This window comes from Mesoplodon mirus, assembly GCF_964341445.2.
Source record: "Mesoplodon mirus genome assembly, chromosome: 6".
NCBI lineage: Eukaryota > Metazoa > Chordata > Mammalia > Artiodactyla > Ziphiidae > Mesoplodon > Mesoplodon mirus.
The window spans coordinates 147,232,785-147,256,395 of record NC_138982.1 but is presented as its reverse complement, the minus strand read 5'-3'; the positions used below and the strand labels follow the sequence as shown (position 1 = coordinate 147,256,395).

The window sequence follows — 23,611 nt, the reverse complement described above, 5'->3', positions numbered from 1 at the left end:
AACTTGGGCACAACGTTGTGACATAAGTGAACTGTGGGGCCTGAGAAATAAATGAGAAAAATAGTCAACTCAAAACACCGCTGCCAAACAAACAAACAAACAAAAACAAAAAAAACCAAAAAAAACACCGCTGCCTTTGCCTAAATAGAAAGGTCAACTCAAGATGTTAATAACTGTAACTGTAACACATAAAGATTTCCAAACTGAATCCAGATACTTATAAAAAGAAAAACGCATCATGACCTCTCCGCAACAATGCAAAGAGGTTTAACAGAAAATCAACATAATTTGCCACATTAACAGAATAAAGGTGAAAAAAACTAAAATAATTTACCATTCAGGATTTTAAAACTCCTTCTTAAATTTGGGATGAAAGGAAACTTCCTTAATGTGATTGTTAAAAGTCATCTTTAAAAATTCCACAGGAGGTATCATAATTAATGGTCAGATACTGAAAGCTTTCCCTCAGAGAGCAGGAGTAAGTCAAGGACAACTGCCTTTTTACTGAAAGTCTCAGCCAATGGGATTGGGGTGAAAGGGGCAGAGAAGGTAAAACAATAAGAAACAAAACCGTCATTATTTGCAGAAGATGTGACTGCACATAACATGAATCCTATAACTGAAATCAGCAAGGCTATCAGATATAACAGCAATATGCAAATAGCATTTAGTATCTATCTGCCATCAACAAACAGCAAATAAAAATTTTAATGATACTATTTATAATAAGATTTAAATAAACATGCCAAATATCTAAGAATATGCGTTACAAAAAATATGCAAAGTCTCCCCCCAGAAACTTATAAAACAGTACTGAGGTTGAAAAAGATTTGAATGAATGGAGGAACCTATCATGTCCATTGCTAGAAGGCACCATAACGCAAACGTGCTAATTCTCCTCAAACTGCTCAAGGCAACGATAACCAAAACCTCAACAGGTGTGTTTGTGGCACCTGACACAAACTGACACTGAAATACCAGGGCGAGAGAAGCCAAGACGCTCTGGAAGAAGGAGACAAGACAGGAAGACTTTCTCAGGTTAAGACTTCGCCTTCCAATGCAGGTGGTGTGGGTTCGACCCCTGGTTGGGGAGCTAAGATCCCACATGCCTCAAGGCCAAAAAAACAAAACATAAAACAGAAGCAACACTGTAACAAATTCAATAAAGACTTTAAAAACTGTCCACATCAAAAAAATCTTAAAAAAAAAAAAAAAAAAGGGCTTCCCTGGTGGCACAGTGGTTGAGAGTCCACCTGCCGATGCAGGGGACACGGGTTCGTGCCCCGGTCCGGGAAGATCCCACATGCCGCGGAGCGGCTGGGCCCGTGAGCCATGGCCGCTGAGCCTGCGCGTCCGGAGCCTGTGCTCCGCAACGGGAGAGGCCACAGCAGTGAGAGGCCCGCGTACCGCAAAAAAAAAAGATCAACAACAAAAAAAAGAACGTGCTATTGGCGTAGGGGTAGAATATAAATCAACGTGATAAAACAAAGAACCCCAAACAGACCCACCCCCATGTGGACAACTCCACTTGCAACACGGGTAGCACCAAGGGGACAAGAACGGGACACCTGCCATCTCTCCTGAAGAACTGACCCGGAGCCCAGGCCCACACCACACACACAAACTAAACTCCCTCCGGGTGGGCGGCAAGTCTAAAGGCGGGTGAGAGAACAGCAGAGCTAGAGACCAGGAGGGGAGGAGGGAAGCCTGCTGCAGGGCCGTGAATGGTCAGGGCGCACAGTAAGCCGCCAACAAGGACTGGCATCCAGAACACACAAAATACCCACAAATAACCCTGTATAAAAATGTGCAAAAGGGGCTTCCCTGGTGGCGCAGTGGTTGAGAGTCCGCCTGCCGATGCAGGGGACACGGGTTCATGCCCCGGTCCGGGAAGATCCCACATGCCGCGGAGCGGCTGGGCCCGTGAGCCATGGCCGCTGAGCCTGTGCGTCCAGAGCCTGTGCTACGCAGCGGGAGAGGCCACAGCAGTGAGAGGCCCGCGTACAGCAAAAAAAAAAAAAAAAAAAAAAGTGCAAAAGATTCAACAACACTTAACAAAAGAGAAAACCCAAAGGATCAAAAACAGGAAAAGATCTCAACCTACTCAGTCATCAGGAAAAGGCAAATTAGCACCACAATGACTGTCACCATATTCTCACCAGATTAGCCAAAATTAATAAGCCTGCCAATGACAGGGAGAAGGTGGGACTGATCAGGTAAGTGCAAACTGGAAAAGTCTGGAATTATCTGATAAATGTAAAGATGTCATAATCCCAGAACTAGCTAGCACCTCTTCTCCTAAGTATATACCCTACAAAAATGCACGCTTACACACCAGGTAGCACATACTGGAATGTTCCCGGTAGCACTGTCTGTAACAGTTAAAACTGGAAATGGCCCAAAAGTCCATCAACAGTGTAATGGAGACATACATTCTGAAATATTCAATATTCATTCCTCAACAGAAATGAATGAGCTACAACTATACACAATAATATGGATGGATCTTAAAAGCATAAAGGTCTGAGACTCTGCTTCCAAGCAGGAAAGAACAGTGGTGGCAGACCAGCACTCGCGCCCAAAATGACTTAAAACTGGATAAAATGCAAAACCATCCATCAGAGGCAGCAAAGACAACTAGAGGAGTTAAGACCCCTGGGGAAACCCTTGGGAGGTGAGCTGACCTTCTGCAGCTGTTCTTACAAAAGCTGAGGGCGGGGCTTAGCGTCTGGCACCCACGGGAGACGAACATCTCATGGCTTTGTGCCCCTCGGAGTGCTGCTGCTGGGGCGCGGAGACCGGGGCTTCAAGAGGAGTCTGCTGAATCTTGGGGCCATGCACAGCGGGTGGAAGCCTCTGAAAGGCCAGGCAGAGCCCCCAGGTTGCTACATAAGACAAAACCCATGGTTGGGGACACCCCCCGCAGGAGGAAAGGGTCACACAGATCACACCAGTTTTAGAAAATGTGAATAAAGGAAAACAGAAAATCTCCAAACTGAAGTATATATATAAAAAGGATGTCATGGGACTTCCCTGGTGGTCCAGTGGTTAAGAATCGGTCTTGCAATGAAGGGGACGCGGGTTCAATCCCTGATTGGGGAAGTAAGGTCCCACATGCCGCAGGGCAACTAAGCCCGTGCGCCACAACTACTGAGCCTACATGCCACAACTAGAAAGAAGCCCGTGGGCTGCAAAGAAAAGCCCGCGCGCCACAACGAAAGATCCCGCGTGCTGCAGCTAAGACCCAACACAGCCAAAATTAATCAATTAATTAATTTTTTAAAAAAGAATGCAGGGGCTTCCCTGGTGGCACAGTGGCTGAGAGTCCGCCTGCTGATGCAGGGGACACGGGATCGTGCCCCAGTCCGGGAAGATCCCACATGCCATAGAGCAGCTGGGCCCGTGAGCCGTGGCCGCTGAGCCTGTGCGTCCGGAGCCTGTGCTCCGCAACGGGAGAGGCCACAACAGTGAGAGGCCAGCGTACCGCAAAAAAAAAAAAAAAGAATGCAAAATGTAAAAAAGGCACGTGGGACTCAGAAAAGGTATTAATATAAATGTAATCAGAGTCCCAGGAGGACAGGAGAGAGAAATGGGGAAGAAGCACTATATCAAGAAATTATGGCTATACTTTTCCAAAAACTGATGAAAGATACCATTCCATTGATCTAAGAAGCCCTGTGGACCCCAAGCAGGAAACTTTCAAAGAACGTAACAGCTAAATATGTATATCACAGTAAGACAGATGCAAGCCAAAGCCAAAAAGCCATCACAGGGAAAAAGACACATCCTCATCCAGAGAGGAGCAACAATCTGGCATCTCACTCCTCAAAAGATATCACAAAAGTCTTCAGAGTGCTGACAGATGCCTGTCCGCCTTCACAAAGGAAGATGCGGGCAGTCCCACAGCCAGCAGGAGAGGTTACAGTGAGAAACGCGGAGCGGCAGGAAGGAACATTCCGCAAAGGAAAGAAAGAACAGCACGACTCCTGACTCAAAAGGCAAGAGTAGTGAGCGGTGTCTTACGGGTGTAGTGGATACAGACTTAAATCGAAAGACAAGGAGAGAAGGACCACGGCTGGGCTTCAGGAAGCCCTGAAGCAGAGCGAGGCACCAGAAGGGCTCCCGGGAAGCGCGGGACAGTGAGATGCGGGTGACGCCGTCTGGCCGCAGTCCCTGCAGGCTCCCTCACAAGGGAAGTCTGTGCTGAGCGGAACACAGGCCTTGTCCCAATGCCTCGTGTAACCCGCACCCGGAAGCTGAATTCCAGGTGGAGGCTGTCAGCACAGCACACTCATGAGTGCACAGCGAGCTCCTGTCTTAAAGAATTACAGAGCTATCTCTCTAACGAGCACAGGTGCAAAGACCCCAAACAGCATACTGGCAACTAGAATCCAGGCATCTATTGAAAAGGTATCTTGGCCAAGTGGGATTTATTCCAGGAATGCAAGCGCTGCTTAACATTTGAAAATTAATCAATGTAATTCATCAGGTTAGTGGAGGAGGCAGAGAAACTGTATGGTCACCTCGATGAAGCAGAAAAAGCCAATCCACGATGCGAAACTTTCAGCAAACTAGAAACAGAACTTCATTATGACAAAGAATTACTACCATAAAACAAGCAAAAAAGCTACAGTAAACAGCGTACTTCAAGACCAACTGCTTTCCACCTAAAACAGAGAAGGATTCTCACTGCACTGGCGGTTCCAGCCTGTGCAGTGAGACAAGAACGGAAACCGAAGGTGTGAGAACTAGAAAGGCCAAGACAACGCCGTCATTGCTCACAGGGGCTCAACTTGTGCACAGGATGTCCAAAACTACTCATTAACAGACCAAAAAGAATTAATATGTCACTTTAACAAGATCACTAGATACAAAGTCACCATTTAAAAAAGATCAATTGCATTTCTATTTACAAGCAACAATTGAGTCGAAAAAATTTAATCATTCCATTACAATAGGAATAAATCTAATGAAAGAAGCTCAAGACTCCTGGACTCAAAAGTGTAAAACGTCACTGAGAGAAACTAAAGTAGGCCTTAACGGCGGGATATTCCAGGGTCATGAGCTGGAAGATCCCATAACTGCAACGAAACTGATTCGCCTCAAGCTGGACTATGGGTTCAGTGCACTGCCAATCAATACCCCAGCAGGGTTTTTTTCTGGAAACGGACAAGCTGATTCTAAAGTTTACTTGGAGGGCTTCCCACGGCGCAGTGGTTAAGAATCCGCCTGCCAGTGCAGGGGACACGGGTTCGAGCCCTGGTCCGGGAAGACCCCACATGCCACGGAGCAGCAAAGCCTGTGTGCCACAATTACTGAGTCTGCGCTCTAGAGCCTGCGAGCCACAACTACTGAGCCCGCGTGCCACAACTACTGAAGCCCACGCACCTAGAGCCCGTGCTCCGCAACAAGAGAAGCCACCGCAATGAGAAGCCTACGCATTGCAAAAAAGAGTAGCCGAGGAGCCCCCGCTCGCCGCAACTAGAGAAAGCCCGCATGCAGCAACGAAGACCCAACGCAGCCAAAAATAAATAAATTAAATAAATAAATAGAAAAAGTTTACTTGGAAATGTAAAGGGCCAAGAATAGTCAAGGAAATCTTGAGGCGCAATCACAGAGCTGGAGGACTGACACCCAACACAGACTCGTAAAGCTCCAGCAACTCAGGAAGCACGGATGGTGAAGAGAATAGACCCACAAGTACAGGTTTCACCTGACGGGTGACAAAGCCGCATCTGGGGGAAGGGCTGCTTCTCAACAAGTGATAGCGGGTCAGTTCCATTCATAGGAGAGAAAATGAGTCCAAGTTCACACCATACACAAAACTAAACTGTAGATGGATCATAACACTAAGTGTGAAAAGTAGAACGAGTCTTCAGAAGAAGACTCGGAGGGGGAGAATGACTTTGTGACCTTAGGTCTGGCAAAGACTTCCTACACAGAACAGAAAGCACAAAAAAGGGAGAAAACAGATAAATTAGACTACATTAGGTTATGGCTTCTTATTCATCTAAAGCCACAATTAAAAGTGTTAAAAGGCAGTGCAAAGGGTGGAAGAAGATATTTGCAAAACATGTACTGGACAAAAGGTGTGTACCTGAAACATAAAAAGCATTAGCAAGCGAACAGAAAAATGAGCCAAAGATCTGGGTACGTCATAGAAGGAGGTGTTCAAGCAGCCAGTAAGCACGTTAGAAGCACCCTCGGCACCAGGCACTGGACACCACGATGCTTCCTCAAGGAAGGCAAACGGGAACAGAAGGTATCCAGTGCTGGAACTCCTCCCCCAGGGCTGCGGGGTGGAAACAGCTCGCCAGCTCGTCCCGAAGCTGACGCGCGAGTCCTATACCCACAGCAGCACGAACGCCTACACGTCCACCTCAGACCCACAGAGAACGTTCACAACAGTCCGACACGCAGCAGTCCCGGAGCGGACACAACCCAGATGCCCACCTGCCGCTGAGCTCGGACGTTGGCTGTGGTGCATTCTCACAGTGAGAGACTGTCCATCAACGAGAATGAACTGACCACGCAGCACACAGCACAGGGGTGAACCTCAGACAACGCTGAGCAAGACGCAGCCCAGAGCACCTCGGACTGGCTCACACCCAGCGGTCAGCAGGGCACTGGCCTCGGCTGTGGGGGACGCCGGCCTGGGGGCCAGAAGTGCCTCGGGGCTGAGCGCTCCGTGAAAACACGTCCAGCCAAATGCACGCAATTCGTGTTACATAAACACGTAGAATGGAACCAAAAGACGCCAAACACAAAAAACACATACTGCTTGACGCCATTTGTCCAAAGTTCAAAATGAGACAAAACTAAACTCCACTGTTCAGAAATGCACACACAGATGTGAACTCTCGAAACCACCAGGCAGGGAGTGGTCCCCCGGTGGGGGAAGGGCAGTGGCCCGGGAGGGGCCCCTGGGGGGAGGCGAGGTACTGTTTCCCTGCCAGTTGTGTCAGCTTGTCAGGAATCTGTTCTCTCATGTTCCTCAAGTTGCACGTCTGTGTCATACAACACATAACATTTCACAGCCAGCCAGCGCCCAGCTACCTTCTGTTGACACTTGCCATAGGTGAGGGTGTAGACGGCCTTCCCCGTGGTATCCAGGGCGGTCAGGCACGGGGCTTTGGGCTGCGTGGTGCCCCACTGCTGCAAGGTGGCCAGCAGTGACGGTGGCCAGGTGCTGCCCACAGCCAGCAGCTCCCCTTTCAGCACTGCCATCTGGCCGCCCTCAGGCTTCGGCTGATTTGGATCTGGTTGCTGCACTACAAGCAAAACCGAATGTGAAAAGCGGCATTTCATAGAACCAGGCACACACTCTACTGTCAGGCGTTCACATTTTATGTTTTTCTTCTTTAAAAATACCAATTATAAGAAGGCTACCATAACTTGTTTAGATTTCCCCATCACTGCAACAGTCACAGACCAACTGAGCAAGGATGGAAAGAGAGCTAGTCATGGATCTAGATGAATCCTGGCTACTGTAACCCCAGGATTACAACGACCCCCAGGCTTTCACCCAGAAGGCACCCGAGAAGCAGGTGTCCCCACTTATAAAGGATGAGAGTAGGATCACCACTTCAGTTTAGGCGCTCAAACCACGTTGAAAGAAAAAAACAAAGTAAAATCTATTATGTTTCCAGTGGATATGTCATCAAGATTTGCCCAAATGTACAAAAGACTTCCTAAAAAGCATTCATAGCATTGAACTCTGAATTTGAAAGGCGTGATTTGATTACACAGACGTGCCCTAACAGCCATGTCTAATCCCCAAGTAGGAGGAGACACCAGAGCTGGTCTGTGGGACTACCGCACAGCAGAGGTGCAAGGCCGGGGGCAGGGGACGGCCGGGTGCCCCGAGGCCCCAGCCACACGTCACACGCTGCTATCTTGTACAGGGCTTCACTTTCTCTTACTTTTCTACAGATTTATACTCCTTTCTGTTTCTTGGTAATTAAAAAAAATAAGTCTATATTCTTTTTCTCTGAATATATATATCACTCATAAACGAGAGGCTAAAATCCTGAAGAGCCCAAACTTTGCTAAAGATATAATACTTTAAAACCAAGGGGAAAATAAATAAATACATACATAAAACCATGGGAAGACAAGTATTTCAGATTTAAAGTTTAAATAAAAATTTAAATCGTGGAAGTAAACTGAAATTTTAGATGTATTCTAACAAAGTACTAACCACTGGAGCAGAGGCATGCAGAGACGCTGTCTCTTAACTACAAGCTGTTGACACAGAGCCCGAGGTCGTGTGTGACACTGAGGTCCCCATCACACACGATGACCACAGAGTCTGGGTCTGACCCACATATGAAGGACGTCTGCCTGTGTCCTCAGATGTAACGGCTGCCCTGTCTGCACAAACTGGTGTGCCGGAGTCGGGACACTCACCTTCCAACACCTCCTCCAAATCATCCACGAAGAACTCCTTCAGTGGAGGGCGCTTTGGTTTCTTCAGGGTGTTAAGAAGCTGCTGGATCTTGGAGGACACTCTGCTGCTCACGGGGACACCTGCCACGGGAAGAGAGCGCTGAGGCTGGATGCGGAACCCGGGTCCAGAGACCACCCGTGTGAGCGCGTCGGAACTTGTAAATCCAACCAAGCACTGGCCCCCTCAAAGGGCCATTTTGGAATTTATTAGTTCATCTGACAAATGTTTACTGAATGCCTTCCAGGAACCAGAACTTGTTCTAAGCTAGCGGTTTTCAGAGTGGCCCAGGGACCCCTGGGGGTGCCCGAGACCCTTTCAGGGGTCACGTTAGAGACGCCATTTGCTCCTTCCCTCTCCTCTCTCACACGCGCACAGTGGAGGTTTCCAGAGGCCACACAGTGCGGGACGCCCAGCAGATGGAAGCCACCCAGACGCTGCTCTCTCGCCAGCTACGAGAGACCAGCAACCGCAGCAGACAAGCCTGCCCTTCTCATGGCATCTCGTTGTATTAGAACTGTTTTCATAAATATGTGCTACTTATGTTAAGAGATAATGAGCTTATTATTGTAATTTTTAAATGAGTTATATATATATATAAATATTTTTAAAAATCTTAAGTTTTAATTTCTAATATGGTAAATGTACAGAGACATAACCCGCACAAGCTAAAAGCTCTCTGGTGTCCTCCATAATTATTAAGGAATCGACGTTCTGGGAGATGTAAAGTCAGCCAAGACAAATAAGAGTCTGCCCTCAAACAGGTCACCGTCTGCTGCACAAAAACCAGCAGAAATACGTACACGTGCTGGCGGAACACCAGCCTCGGTGACAAGCGCTCGGAGGAAGAGGCACGTGGGAACACAAGCAGGCGCGCTGGCAGAGGAGGCGAGGGCAAGGCCTGGAGCCGCAGCCACCCCCGTGCACCACGAGGCCGCCGGCGCCTCCCTCCTCCAGGGCTGGGCCGGCCACCGAGCGCTGCACTCACTGGCCTGCTCGGCAGCCTCCCTCGTCCTCTACAACAGCAGCACTGTGAAAGAGTCCACTTCTTTCCATCGTTCAGTAGCACAAACCTCATCCTGCATACGCTTGGGGTGTTCTCAGGATTCCAGTCAGATGCTGCATTCCCGGCTGAAGCAGTACCTGAGCATCACGTCCAGACCCACAGGACACCCACCTACCCTCAGGGAGACGCAGGTTTCTGTCACCCGGGCAACGTGCCGTCCAGCGCTCCACTATCGGTACTAGTTTCAGCTTGTGCCACTAATAAGAGTGTGAGACCTCACGAGTGTCCTGATCTTCATCCAGCTCTCTCCCTCCACTAAACAGCCACTGGTCATTCACCTGAGGCAAAGTTTGCTGCAACGGCTGCCGAATTATTTTCCAGCTTGAGCAGTCCACTGACATTTACAGCAGATGCCTGACTTCCTTCCTCCCTTCTTGGTTCTCCCGAGAGGGAGAGGTACTGAAGGCCAAGACCTGGCGCCTCGATGTGCTCACAGCTACCGCTCTGTGTCTTTCTTCTTCTAGCACGTGGAGCTGAGAAAGTATGCTGTGCACATGCACACGTATGTATCCATGGATATGCACACCCCCCTACACATACAATACACATGTGCACACGGGCCGCGTAACAGACACAGGTCTCTATCCTAGAGCCCCGAGTCCACGCCAGGGCCCCCAGTGCTGTGCTCCACGTCTGGGTGCCTTTCTCCTGCAGCGAGAACCCCGGCTCCCAACACCAACACCTTCGCTCAGTGCTATCACACATACAGAATCCGTTCCAACTGTTGCACCCAAACCACTACAGAAACAAAGCTACGAACAAGAGTTCAAAATTGGTTTGCTGCGCTTCCTACACAGCCTCGTCCAGGACCGAGGGTGCTGTGTCCATCACTGACCTCTGTCAGCTCTCTCCTCTCACCCTCTTAAGGGTGGCTACGTAGTTCTTGGAAATACAATCAGGTTTGTTTATTTACAATTCCTTTCAGTTTTAGGGTTTTTCCCTTCCTTCCATCCATTAAGTTTATGTTTCGAAGGTGTAGAATGAACTTCTAAAAATCACAACTATATAAAAAGATAAACTCAAAGAAATGTCACTCCATCCTAAAGTCCTTCTGCCCACCCCACCCCATGCACCTGCGGGCTGAACCAGCCCACTGCTTTCTGCCTTATCCTTCCTGCATTTCCTTCTACAGAGATAGTAGATTTATGCTTGCTTTCTTTTCCTATTTCTCACACAGAAGGCGGTATACTACAAACGTTCCTTTACTCTTCATCTTTTCACTTAATGTCTCCTGGAAAAGCACCTCATTCCAGGTCATAAAGGTCTTCTTGCTACTCCTGGCAGCTGCACAGTCCGCCACGGTGTGAATGTACCAGGTTTATTCAACCAATTTGAGAGGCTTGGACAGCAGGTACTTCCCAATATTTTGGAGGTATAGACAGTGCTGTGATGAACGACCTCGTGTGCATGTTTCCTTATTTTTAGAGGGGTGCATTCAGGGTAAACTCCTACACTGGCACTGCTGGGTCCAAATGGAAGTACAGACACAGATCTTACCAACTGCTCTTCCAGAGAGGCTGACCTGCTTTGCATTCCCACCAACAATGTGTATTTCTCTAATTGCGAAAAAGGCTGAATGAACATCATGTGTAAGAACTATTTTTACATTTCTTTTTGTGAATTGTCTGTATTTTCTGCTTATTTTCCTGTACTACGAGTTGGCAAACTTTTTCTTAAAGGGCAAGAGAGTAAATATTTGGGGCCGTGGCACCGTCTCTGCCATCACGAAAGCAGCAGACGATGTGGGAGGGGCAGGCGTGGCAGCAACTGAAAGCACCCTGAATCAAGACGAACGGAAAAACATCCCGATAAACACATTCTGGATTTAAAAAAAAAAGAAACTGGAAGAAGAAGAGCAAAGGAAAGCCAAAGTAAGGAGAAGGAAAGAAGTAATACATATGAGTAGAAATAAATGCAATAGAAAAAAAGATAAACAATAGAGAAAAACAATTACACTAAAACTGGTTCTTTGAAAGATAAACAAAATCCAGTGAACTCTCTAGCTAGAACGATTAAGATGAAGAGTGAGGAGACCCTAACTGCTGGTGTCAGGACCAGGCAGGACAGCATCGCAGGTCCCACACCAACCCACGACAAGGGAACCTGCGGAGCGGAGGCGAGACGGGCAAACTCCTCCAAAGACACAAAACTGACGTGAGAACAGAAGAGGAAGGAACACTGCTCAATTCATTTGAGATGAGTATTACCTTGATACCAAAACCAGACAAAAATCCCAGACCAGTATTTATCTCAAACATAGACACAAATCCTTAACAAAATACTAGTAAATCAAATCCACAATATGTAAGAGAGGTAATGCACCATAACCAAGTGGGGTTTATCTTGAGAACATATCTTTGGCTTAATCTTCAAAAATCAGTCAATGAAATGTACTATATTAACAAACTATGAAAGAAAAACCATGTGATGAGTTTAACACATTTTAAAAATCATTTAACAAAAATCATGATCAAAATTTTCAGAAAACTAGGGGAAAAAAAGGAATGTCCCCAACCTGATGAAGAGCATCTATGAAAAACCCATGGCTAACACCACAATTAAAAATTGAAAAGCGGATCTTTCCCCTAAAATGGGAAACGAGGCAAGTTGTGTCCACTCTTGACATTTCTAACTGACATTACTAGAAGTCCTAGACACTGCAATAAAGCCAGGAAACTGAATGTTCCTACAGGCAAACAATTTGGAAAGAAAAGTAGAGTGGTATTCATAGACAATATGATCATACATGTGGGAATCTTACAGAATCTACCAAAAAGACTACTAGAATTAATGTAAGGTCAATATACAAGAACCGACTATGTTTCTATAGATGAGCAATAAACAACTGGAAAAAAATTTAAATACCATTTGTACAATAATAACATCAAAAAATATAACGTATTTTGAGATAATTTTTTTTTAATGTACACATTTTTAAAATATTTATTTGGTTGCACCCGGTCTTGGTTGTGGCAGGTGGGCTCCTTAGTTGCGGCAGGAAAGCTCCTTTGTTGTGGCTCGCGGGCTCCTTTAGTTGTGGCATGGATCGAACCCGGGCTCCCTGCATTGGGAGCACAGAGTCTTAACCGCTGCGCCACCAGGGAAGTCCCTATTCTGAGATAATTTTAACAACATATGTGCAATACCTGTACACTGAAAGCTACAAAACAGTGCTGAAAATTTTTTTTAAAGAGCTAAGTAAATGGAGAGATATACCATATTTATCAATTGAAACATACGGTATTGTTAAGATGCCAATTCTCTCCGAATTGATCTAGAGAGTCAGTGAAGTACCGGTCAAAACCCAGCAGGAATTCTGGTAGAAGTTAACAAACTGATTTTAAACTATATATTAAGATACAAAGGAGCTGGAATAGCTAAGGCAATTTTTTAAATGAAAAGAGTTGAAGACAAACTACAGTACACAATTTCAAGATCTACTATATAACCCCCCCCACACACACATATACATATATGATCATGACAGTGTGGTACCGGTATAAGGACAGACAAAGCAGTGGAACAGCATACAGAGCCCAGAAATAGGCTTCTCTCATATGTGGTCCACTGATCTTCACTAAAGATGCCAAAGAAACTGGATAGGGAAAGAAGGGTCTTTGTATTACATGATCCTAGAACAACTGGACACCCATATACAGCAAAGTGAACTTAGGTTCATACCTTGCACTGATATTAAACTTAACTCAAAATGAATCATATACCTAAACATAAAACATAAAACTATAAAATTATAGGAGAAAACCTTTATGACCTCGGGTTAGGAAAACATATCTCAGATATGACACAAAAATAGGATCCATGAAAGAAAAAAATGGTAAACTGGACTTCATCAAAACTAAAAACTTCTGCTCTCTGAAAGGCACTATTAAGAGAATGAAAACACAAGCCATAGACTGGGAGAAAGTACAATTTGTAAACCTGATAAAGAACTTTTATCTAGATTATATAAAGAACTCTCAAAACTTAGTAAGAAAACAAACAACACATTTTAAAAAGTAAGCAAAAGATTGGAACAGACTGTTCTAAAAAGATATACAGATGGCAAATAAGCACATGAAAAGATGCTAAACATCATCAGTCATTAGGCAGATGCAAATTAAAACTATAATGAGATACCTCTACACACCTATCAGGACGGTTAAAATTTAAAAACCGACAATACCAATTCTCAGCAATGATGTGGAGGAACTGGGACTCTTTTTTTTTTTTTTTTTTGCGGTACGCGGGCCTCTCACTGTTGTGGCCTCTCCCGTTGCAGAGCACAGGCTCCAGACTCGCAGGCTCAGCGGCCATGGCTCACGGGCCCAGCCGCTCCGCGGCATGTGGGATCCTCCCGGACCGGGGCACGAACCCGTGTCCCCTGCATTGGCAGGCGGACTCTCAACCACTGCGCCACCAGGGAAGCCCGGAACTGGGACTCTTATCACTAATGGTAGGGATGTAAAATGGTACAACCACTTGGTAAATCAGTCTGGCAATTTCTTAAAAAGCTAAAACATAAACCTACTATATGATCCACCTATTCTTCTCCTAGGTATTGACCCCAAATAAATGAATGGATATACCCACACAAAGACTCGTAAAGGAATAGTCACAGCAGCTTTACCTCTAACAGACAAAAACTGGAAACACCCCAAATATCCATCAGTAGGTAAAAAGATAAACTAGGGTGCATCAGTAGGATGAAATAGATCAAGAAAGGGAATGAACTGTTGATACATGCAAGAACATGGTGAATTTCGAAAGAATTTTGCAGAGTGGCAGAGGCCAGACAATAAAGAGTAAATGCTGGGCGATTCTATTTATATAAAATCCGAGGAAGTGCAAACTAATCTATAGTCTCAGCAAGTACATCAGCGGTTGCCTGAGGGAAGCCAAAAAGGGCAGCAAGGAGCTGTTACAAAGGCGCACAAGGAAGGAAGCCTCCAGGAGCGTTGGGTGTGCTGGCTGCAGTGGGGGTTTCACGGTACACATGTCTCTTACACACATTAACATGTGCAGTAGAAAATATGTCATTTATACCTCAACCAAGTTCTTAAAATATTTTAAATAGGGACTTCCCTGGTGGTATGGTGGTTAAGAATCCATCTTGCAATGCAGGGTATGCTGGTTCAATCCCTGGTTGGGGAACTAAGATCCCACAGGCCACGGGGCAACTAAGCCTGCAAGACGCAACTACAGAGAAGCCCGTGCACCGCGCGCTGCAACGAAAGATCCCGTGTGCCACAACTAAGTCCCAATGCAGCCAATAAATAAATATTTTAAAAAAGAAAATTTAAAGAGTAACAAATTAAAATTTTAAAATCTATGTAACAAATGTAAAGCCTGCTTCACGTTGACTCAGTTTCTCCTCTTGCACCTGAACAAGGAGCTGAAAGACCTCAACAAAATCTGACCGACTGCTCAGGAGTATAAAACACTCCTGAGATACTCTGGATTTTTCTGCAACTCAAATCTGGCACATTGGAAGGAAAACTCCATGTGATTCTGATAAAAGATACTGGAAACTGTTTCAAAAGAAAATAGTACAAATGAGGAGACGAGACTCATGCTGACATCTCGGGGCCTGCACGTGGGACAGCCCGGCCATGGCTGCACTGATCACAGGCTGCTGAGGAGGGAGACTGAAGGGGCTGCTGTCCCAGGCGGGGCTGCCCTCATCCTACTGGGAAAGGAAACTTCCCCAGCTTCTCATCTTCCCACAGTACCGCAGATCCAAACTCTGGGCGTCTGATTTAAACGTGAAGGCTTTCTCCTCCCTACTCCCCTCTTTCCCCATTTGACCAATTCCAAAGCTATTCCTGATTATTTCTCCGCAAGATATACACACGGGCAGTTTAAGTGCACCAGGATGATACCTGATGACTGGCTCAGGTTTGCTAAACCGACGACACCCAGGTGAGGGCCAGTACCTGTGCTCTGCTGTCTCAAAAGAAGGAAGAGAGGATGCTCACCACCTGCCGTCTCTAGGACGCTCCCGCTGCCCCCCGGAGGGACTCCTCTCACGGAAGCCAGCTGTGGACGCTCACAGCAGGTGTGCTGATGCTGTGCGAGGCCCGTGGTGACATCGGGAGGGGCAGAGTGCAGATCTGCTTTTGAAAAACAAACCCAGAATAAAGGTGCTGTTAATTCAGAAGAGCACTAACCTTAAGTTGCTGTTTAAACCCCATTCGGCTGAAGCTTCACTAGCTGAGCTCTGAGCAAGGCACGGGGCATTCTGACTCATTTTGCTTTTCTGGTTGACCAAGGCACGTCGGATCCTGTGAACTCTGAACTCCGGACATGGCCCGACAGCACCGCGTGCAGGTGGCCATCCAGTTCTCAGAGGGAACTAGACCAGAACCACCAACTATGGCACAGAGACGGCGCAAGGAACTCACCTTTCCCAATGGCTTAATGAGGTTTTACTTAGAAATCTCCCTCAGTGAAGCAGAAACACATTTTAAATCAATTGTTGTTGGGACATTTTTCATTGTATTATGAGAAAAGTTGCCAGGCTTTTATAAACCATGCCCACGCCCCGAAAAGGCAAGTTGGCTGTCATGCAGACACAAACCTTTGCAGTCTTCACAGAATAAACCTACACAGATTAAAAACTATCCCTACTGCCAGTTCGAAAGTCTCACTATTAAGAGGCTGCAATCAGGTTCTTAAGGCAGAATGTATTAATGTCACATTTAAAGACAAACTATGTCAGATACAGAAAATGTTTAAAGTCACTCCTTCCACTGCCCGAATGTCGACTCTGGGTTTCGTTTTCACTGTACGGCATTTTTATCTGTTCGGATACTGGTTGGCTGAGAGCTGCTATAGCATCTCTGCTACAACCAAGCCTTCTGCCAGGAAAGTACCAAGTCTGGACCTAGCGTGACGCTCACCCACTCTTGAGAAGCGATACTGATCTGTAATCTCTTTAGTCTTCAAAGGAATGCTCCCACCACCATAGATGGCACTTTGATACTTAAAATTTTTAATGCCAATCATTTATCTATCATTTCATAACCTAGGCAGTATGCAATCTAAGAATTTTTAAAAATATGTAGAAAGGTGAAATTATGTGGCAGAAAAACACAAACTCACTATTAACAATAGCAGAAAACACCACCTGGAAAAACATAACTTTTTGACAAGAGTTTTCACAACCCTTGAAAAAGCTTGATATTAATGAAATTGACATTTTAAAGTATGCCTATCACAAAGTTCTTTCAGTTTAAAAAGAAATTTCCCTGCCCTTCCGAATCTAGCAAAAAAAAAGAGTGATTTTAACAGTTATTAATGAAAAAAGGTACAAATGGTAATCTCAACTACAAAGTAGTTTCTTAAATAGCTGCATAAAAATAAGCAAACTACACTCAAAATAAAAATGAACTACTAGGACTTACTGGTGGTGCAGTTGTTAAGAATCCGCCTGCCAATGCAGGGGACACAGGTTGGAGCCCTGGTCCGGGAAGATCCCACGTGCCACGGAACAACTAAGCCCGCGTGCCACAACTACTGAGCCTGTGCTCTAGAGCCCACGAGCCACAACTACTGAGCCTGCGAGCCACAACGACTGAAGCCCGCGCGCCTAGAGCCTGTGCTCTGCAACAGGAGAAGCCACCGCAATAAGAAGCCCGTGCACTGCAACGAAGAGTAGCCCCCGATTGCCGCAAGTAGAGAAAGCCCACACGCAGCAACAAAGACCCAATGCAGCCAATAAATAAATAAATAAATAAATAAATTTACAACAAAACAAAACTGAACTACTGTATTTAAATGTACTGCTCTTAAATATAGGTATTTAATTCGTGTCCAAATGTTTTATGTACATGATTTTCCTAACCCAAAATTGAAAATGTATATATTTTTAATTACCTTTACCTAACATTTTCTGCCTCCAATTTTTTATAGTCATCTTCTTTCTATACTTCTTTCCTTAGCCCAAACTGAAGAATTCTCTAGTGTCAGAAACTAAAACAAAGGATGGTTTATATAACAAGGAGAGGGAAATGGAGTATTTTTCAGATTTAAAAATTCAGGTCAAACAGGTAGCATATGAAGGTTACAAGCAACAGTAAGGTATTAAGTAGAGCCCGAGTTCAGATGTTTAGAATCTACTAGAACTAATCACACAATGTGTACGTGAGGCCAGGCGAGCAGGATGCGAGAAGAGTGGTCTCAGCCACACCTGCAGAATCAGGAGTCCTCCACCCACAGAAGTGACAAACCCGCCTTGTAAGTCTTTACAGCCAGGACCTTTCGGGGATGGAGACGCCCACTCAAACACACCTTACGTTCAAAACACCCCACAACCCTGGGGAGTCGAGGGCTGTCTGCTTAAACAATTTGAACTGTGGTCAATTTCTTACGCTAAATATGCTTCTCTTTCTAACCCACCAAGAAGCTGTGTTTACGACAGCTTGGCAACGGCTGATGCAAGCAAACTCTGCCCTATTCCCCTCACCGTCGAACACAGAAGCTTCAGGAAGCTGAACGAAGCAAAAAGAACATTCAAATGCTACCGCTTTCCTCACACTGGAGGTACCTGTGTATTTCCAAAATGTGAAATCGCTGTGACAAACAGGAAAATATATCCATCTCAAGCTGCTTTCAAGCTCTCCACTGTAAACCCCGGTGAGGACAGGTGGGCTATAACCACCAGCCATTTTAGGACCCCCAGGAAAGCTACCAAAACAATCCTGGCAGGCTGTTTCCAAAGGAGCCTTTTCTTGTAAAGCAAACTCCCCAGGACAGTCCTGACAGCCCGACCCCGGCGGTCTTGGAGGCTCCTCCACCTGCCGGAAGCAGGTCGAGGCATCATGAGTTCTCACCCAAGACTCACAGCACGAGCTCCACAGAAATGTGCAGATGTCTGCAGTGACACAGCCAATAACAAACAAAGAGCATCCCTGATGGGCCCACAGAGGCCAGAGATGGAAGACATCGGTCACTTACAATGCCCAGTCCAGCCAAATGACCAAGATCTTACATTAAAGCAGTTCAGCACCTGAGACCTGGGCCTGCCTGGGGGGTGTTAACCCACTGGGACCCCACCCAAAACACTGGCCAGTCATGGGCACACCTCTGATGCACCATTTTGGTTTTAGCAGAACAGCAGCTAACAGCAAAGCAAATGAACAGGAATCAGAAAAGTGTGGGCCAGCCCTGGCTCCAGCACAGCCAGCTGTGTGGTCTCAGGCAGGCTGCAATCACGCAACTTAGCTCTTCCCTCCACACCTGGAAGGAAGAGGGTGTTCAGATGACCCCAGCAATACTGATGCACCATCTGAGAAGTACACTTTTTTACGGTACTCGTGCAAGAATGTATATGGGCTTTGCATGCCAGCTACGTTACTAGTTTTGCTTTAGAAAAAATGACTTTAAATGGTGAAAAGCTTGCAATGTTTTCCTTTCTAAGATTAATTTTATTTATTTGTTTGTTTGTTTATGGCTGCGTTGGGTCTTCGTTGCTGTGCGCGGGCTTTCTCTAATTGCGTTGAGCGGGGGCTACTCTTCACTGCAGTGTGCAGGCTTCTCATTGCGGTGGCTTCTCTTGTTGTGGAGCACGGGCTCTAGGCGTGTGGGCTTCAGTAGTTGTGGCACGTGTGCTCAGTAGTTGTGGCACGCGGGCTCAGTTGTGGCTCGTGGGTTCTAGAGCGCAGGCTCAGTAGTTGTGGCTTGTGGGCTCTAGAGCGCAGGCTCAGTAGTTGTGGCGCACGGGCTTAGTTGCTCCGCATCACGTGGAATCTTCCCGGACCAGGGCTCGAACCCATGTCCCCTGCACTGGCAGGCGGATTCTTAACCACTGCGCCACCAGGGAAGCCCCTAAGGTTAATGTAATTTAAAGGGCTGGGTGAGTTGGAAAAGGTCTGGGTACCCATTTGACTGAGCTCTGACTGACATCTCTTTTCAGGTTGAGGGCTGTCTAACCCTGGTATGTGGAGGAAGAAGGGCCGGACGGCGGCTGCAGCCCCAGCCCCGCCTCGAGATGCCCAGTGCAGGGACAACCGAGGGTTCCAGCTGTACACACAAGGAAGGAGCAAAGGCGGGGACCACGTGCAGGCGGCAGGCCCCCTGATCGTCAGGGACTGTCCACCTGTGCCAGCCGCCCCCTCCAGAGCAGAAACACCAGGCACTCATCGGGGACCCCGGGGGAGGCCTACACGCCACAGGGTCTGGCTGGGGCTGCCAAACCACAGAAGCATCAGGAACCACTTTTGTTACCGAAAGGACATTTTCCGTAGGAAAAGGAGAAGGTGGGTCTGGCTGGGCACGGGGGCTCCCCTGCCTGGAGGGGCCCCTGCGGCTGTACCGACCTACGCGGGCGAGGGCCGCAGGGCCTGCGGGTGCGGCGTTGGCACTGGGCGCGGCGGCAGGCCGCCCTCCCGGGCGAGATGAGGTGGAGGATGTGGCAGAGGCGGCGGGCGAGCCCTGAATGGCCTGGTCGAGCCAGGGCGCGACGCCGGCATGGCCCTGGAGCGGCGCGGAGGCCAGTCGCCCGGGCCGCCATAAAGAGCCCTCGTCTTCTGAGGCGGACGATGTGTCTGTGGTCAGAATAATGAGGACAGGCATGAGGGGGGCGTCCTCTGGGGCGGAGTCCCCACTGGCCCCAGCCGGCCCGTGCCCTGGGCCCCTGCACAGCCGCGCCCGCAGGTCCAGGAGGGCCTGCGTCTGATCGGCCGTGAGCCCCGCGGCCGGGCTCCCCCAGAGGCTTGGTCTCGGGGCGCCACATCCGGAGGCGCAGCCAGCCCCAAGCCTGACTGAGGGCTTCAGCGCGAGCTGTAGGGTCCCGGGAGTCCACCCCCAGGGCACCTGCCTCCCCTCAGCAGACGTGACTGAGCTCTGAAAAGAGCCCCTGCCTGAGACCACCGCCTCGGGCAAGGAAAGTGAGGTGAGTTCTGGTTTCATCCAGTCAGCACGGGTTTCACAGTTACCAGTAAGTTCTTTTAAAACTGGGTAGTATCTATGGTTATATTCAGTAGAAACAAGAGTTTGACAGCCATTTCTAAGACTGTTTTCAACAACATAGACTTTTTTTTACGTGAGGAAGCATCCCCAAAACACTACGCTTATCTTGCAGACCTGGTGTGCTTGGTTTTTTACCACGTCTTCAAACCAAACACGCACGTCACCAGTTTCATGACTCAAATAACCATACAGGCAGCGGCCTCAAGCTCTCAAGCACCTGGACAGGGTTTTCGAAGAAACTTAAGACGTACTAACTATCCTGAAGAGAGACTCCACGTAAAAGTTCTCATTTCTAATGGTCACGACAACAAAACCACAATAACAAAATAAATAACCCTGCAAATAGCCTTATTCTTTCCCATTTAAGGCCTGGTAACAACATAACAAGTAATAGCTAATGAGATGAGAATAATTTTAGAATTCTGAATTCAGGGAACTGTCATCCCATGAAGCACGTACTCCAGGTTCTTCTCTTTACTAAAAGACACAAACTGCATCTTAGTGAAAAAATTAAAATCTACACAGATGTCCTGTAGGAAGCAAGCCTGCACACACACACACACACACACACTCTTCACTACAGTCGGAGGCTGTGCCGCCCCAACGGGAAACCCCTCCCAGGCCACCGTGACCCTGCCCAGTACCTGGGGGTGTGCAGGCCTCCACGGCCGTGTGCGTGAGGACGGAGCGCCTCTTGGAAGGCATGGGCATCTTCCTCTCTTTGTATTTGGCCAAAGCTGCCTGCACGGCCTCGGTATGAACATCTGCACGGAAAGAACAGCAACAAAAACACGTGTTACAAGATTCCTTATGAAGTAACAAAACCATGGTTCACGTTTTTATTTGTTTTCACTGAGTGTAAAAGGAACACAAGCTGAGCCTACACATGGGTCCCACACATTGGTCCTAGATTTCCATAAATATTCCTCGGCTTGTAGATTTGACTTTGGAAATATTTTCAGATTTAAATCAAAAAGAAGAAATCCCCAAAACTGAAAATAAAATGAAACATGAACCTAATGTGCTCTGACTGTGGCACACACCACTCCAAGTGGCGCTAAAGCCCTGTGGTCAGACCGTCGAGCCGCTGCCCCAGACAAGCCCCAGGACGGCAGAACTGCCCAGGGATTGCAGGCTCTCCTGCAGTCTTGCTGCCGGCGGTCATGGGGGCCCTGCCACGCTGCCACGCTTGTGGTCGAGTGTGAGAGAGGAAAGCAAAGAGGGGCCTGACGGTCTCACTCCTTCGCCCCTCCCTGGAAACCAAGACACTCGTGAGAGGAAGAAGAGACACAAACAGAGACCAAAGAAGGGAGGGAAAACCCTGCAGTCCTGAATCTGAGTGGAAATTATCAGCGTGAACACACGTGGCATTTTATCTTTAAATAGTATGTCTTACCTCTGTCCCTAAGAATGTCTAGGAATGATGACAAGCCTGATAGCAATGAGCATCGCTACCACCCAGACTGTGGTCTTAAAGTACCATCCTCACCGCAAGCGCCCTGAGACATGGTGGATTCTAGGGTGGGGACAGGGAGCACACAGGGGAGCCTGGAGCATTGCCTCCTAACAGCCAACAAGTACACGGCCCAGTGACCCAAATGCCAGAGCTGATGTGGAGACGTTCCCAAAGGCTCATAAAGATGGGGCAGTTGGAACATCACCAAGGATAAATGCTAGAAGGACTGAATATCAACTACAATGCTAAAAAACAAGATAAAAGAAAAGAAAGGCAGGAAGAGAGGAAGCAAAAGTAATTGGCTGCCTTTGGAGGGTGCCGCTGACCTAACCCAGTATTTTAAAAAGGAGTAAACAGATGGAAAGAATCGAGCGCTTTTCCAGGCTCGCCCGTGCCCGGTGGCGAGCAAGCACAAGTTTCCCTCCATAGAAGCAGGCCAGCCATTTTGCCACCCTAAGGAACAAATGGGTCTGCCAGCAGCCCAAGGAGGAGAGAGACTCAGGCCTGCAGTGCCTCTTGGTGAGAGAACACAGAACCCTAAGTGACCTGCTGGAGCCGTGGAGCCATGGAGCCGCCGGACCACAGCCCAGGCCCCAAGACCAAGTTATCGAAGGTGGAAACACACATCAGGAACCACCACATTTGGATCCTGGGTCCAAATAAACTGCTTTTTTTTTTTTCAAACCACAGGAACATTTGGGTATTTGATACTAAGAAATTATTGTTAATTATTCTGTGACAATGGCATTATCTTTTAGAGGTAACATGCATTCTTTTCAGATACAGAAGCCAAGAATATTATGACCTCTAAATGAAATAACATGATCTCTGGGATGTGCTTCAAAATCACATGGGAAGGGAGGAAGCAGGGGGTTGATGAAGAAGCCAAGACTGAGCCTGAGCATGGCAGGAACTGTGGGGGCTGGACGAGTCTGGGGCTCATCACACCACCAAGTCCACTTTCGTACGTGTTCAAATTTTCCCCCAAAAAATGTTTTTAAAGCATTTAGAAATCTTATAGTAAAATGGCTCATAGAGTACTATCAGGAAAGATGAAAAATTCACACCTAGGCGTATTAAAATAAAAGTTACAAATATCAAAGGCAGCCAGTCAATCCTAAAAGCTTCCAGAGAGAAAGAGCAAATCATCTTGAAGGATCAGGAAACAGACTGACTTTACTCAGTAGTAACCACCGGGCGCAAGAAGGCAACACAGCTTAGGAAACGAGTGTTGAACCTAGAATTTTATATCCAGCCAAAGAGTCATTTAAACTTGAGGGTCTAATAAAAATACTCCCAGACATACAACCGAAAACACTCATGAAAGACAGTGCTCAGGAGAGAGACAAACCTAGGAGCCCCTGCAAGAGATCTGGCTGTGACTGGCTGAGCACACACCTTAAACGTTACTGCTGCCTTAGAAACAAAGAAAAACCTAAGTACAGATAAGACAACCAACAACTAAAAATCTAGACAATATCAACATTACAGGGTATAAAGCAACAGATCCAAGAAGCTCAACAAACCCCAAGCATAAGAAACAAAACTACACCAAGGCACATCATAATCAAGTCACTCAAAACCAGTGACAAAGAGAAAAATCTTAAAGGTACCAGAGGGAAAAAAGACACAGTATATACAAGGGAACAACAGTAAGGAATAAACTTGGAGGAAT

At 47.0% G+C, this 23,611-nt stretch overlaps 1 protein-coding gene across 16 annotated transcripts in view; it reads right to left on the bottom strand.

Annotated features, from left to right (window-relative positions):
• DIP2A (disco interacting protein 2 homolog A) overlaps positions 1-23,611 on the bottom strand; it is a gene marked incomplete at its 3' end in the record, with an annotated part of 93,091 nt that overhangs the window by 46,186 nt on the left and 23,294 nt on the right. For 10 of the 16 annotated variants that reach the window (XR_014294358.1, XM_082624835.1, XM_082624848.1 and 7 more), the window contains 5 exons: positions 21,125-21,244; positions 19,829-20,056; positions 15,488-15,625; positions 8,410-8,529; positions 7,074-7,271 (listed from right to left, as the gene is read on the bottom strand). Coding sequence is in view for 15 of the 16 variants with exons in the window: in XM_082624835.1 (XP_082480961.1) it covers positions 7,074-7,271; positions 8,410-8,529; positions 15,488-15,625; positions 19,829-20,056; positions 21,125-21,244 (804 nt within the window). The remainder of the gene's footprint in view (positions 1-7,073; positions 7,272-8,409; positions 8,530-15,487; positions 15,626-19,828; positions 20,057-21,124; positions 21,245-23,611) is intronic. The other 6 variants (XM_082624842.1, XM_082624847.1, XM_082624849.1 and 3 more) reach the window with 4 other exon arrangements.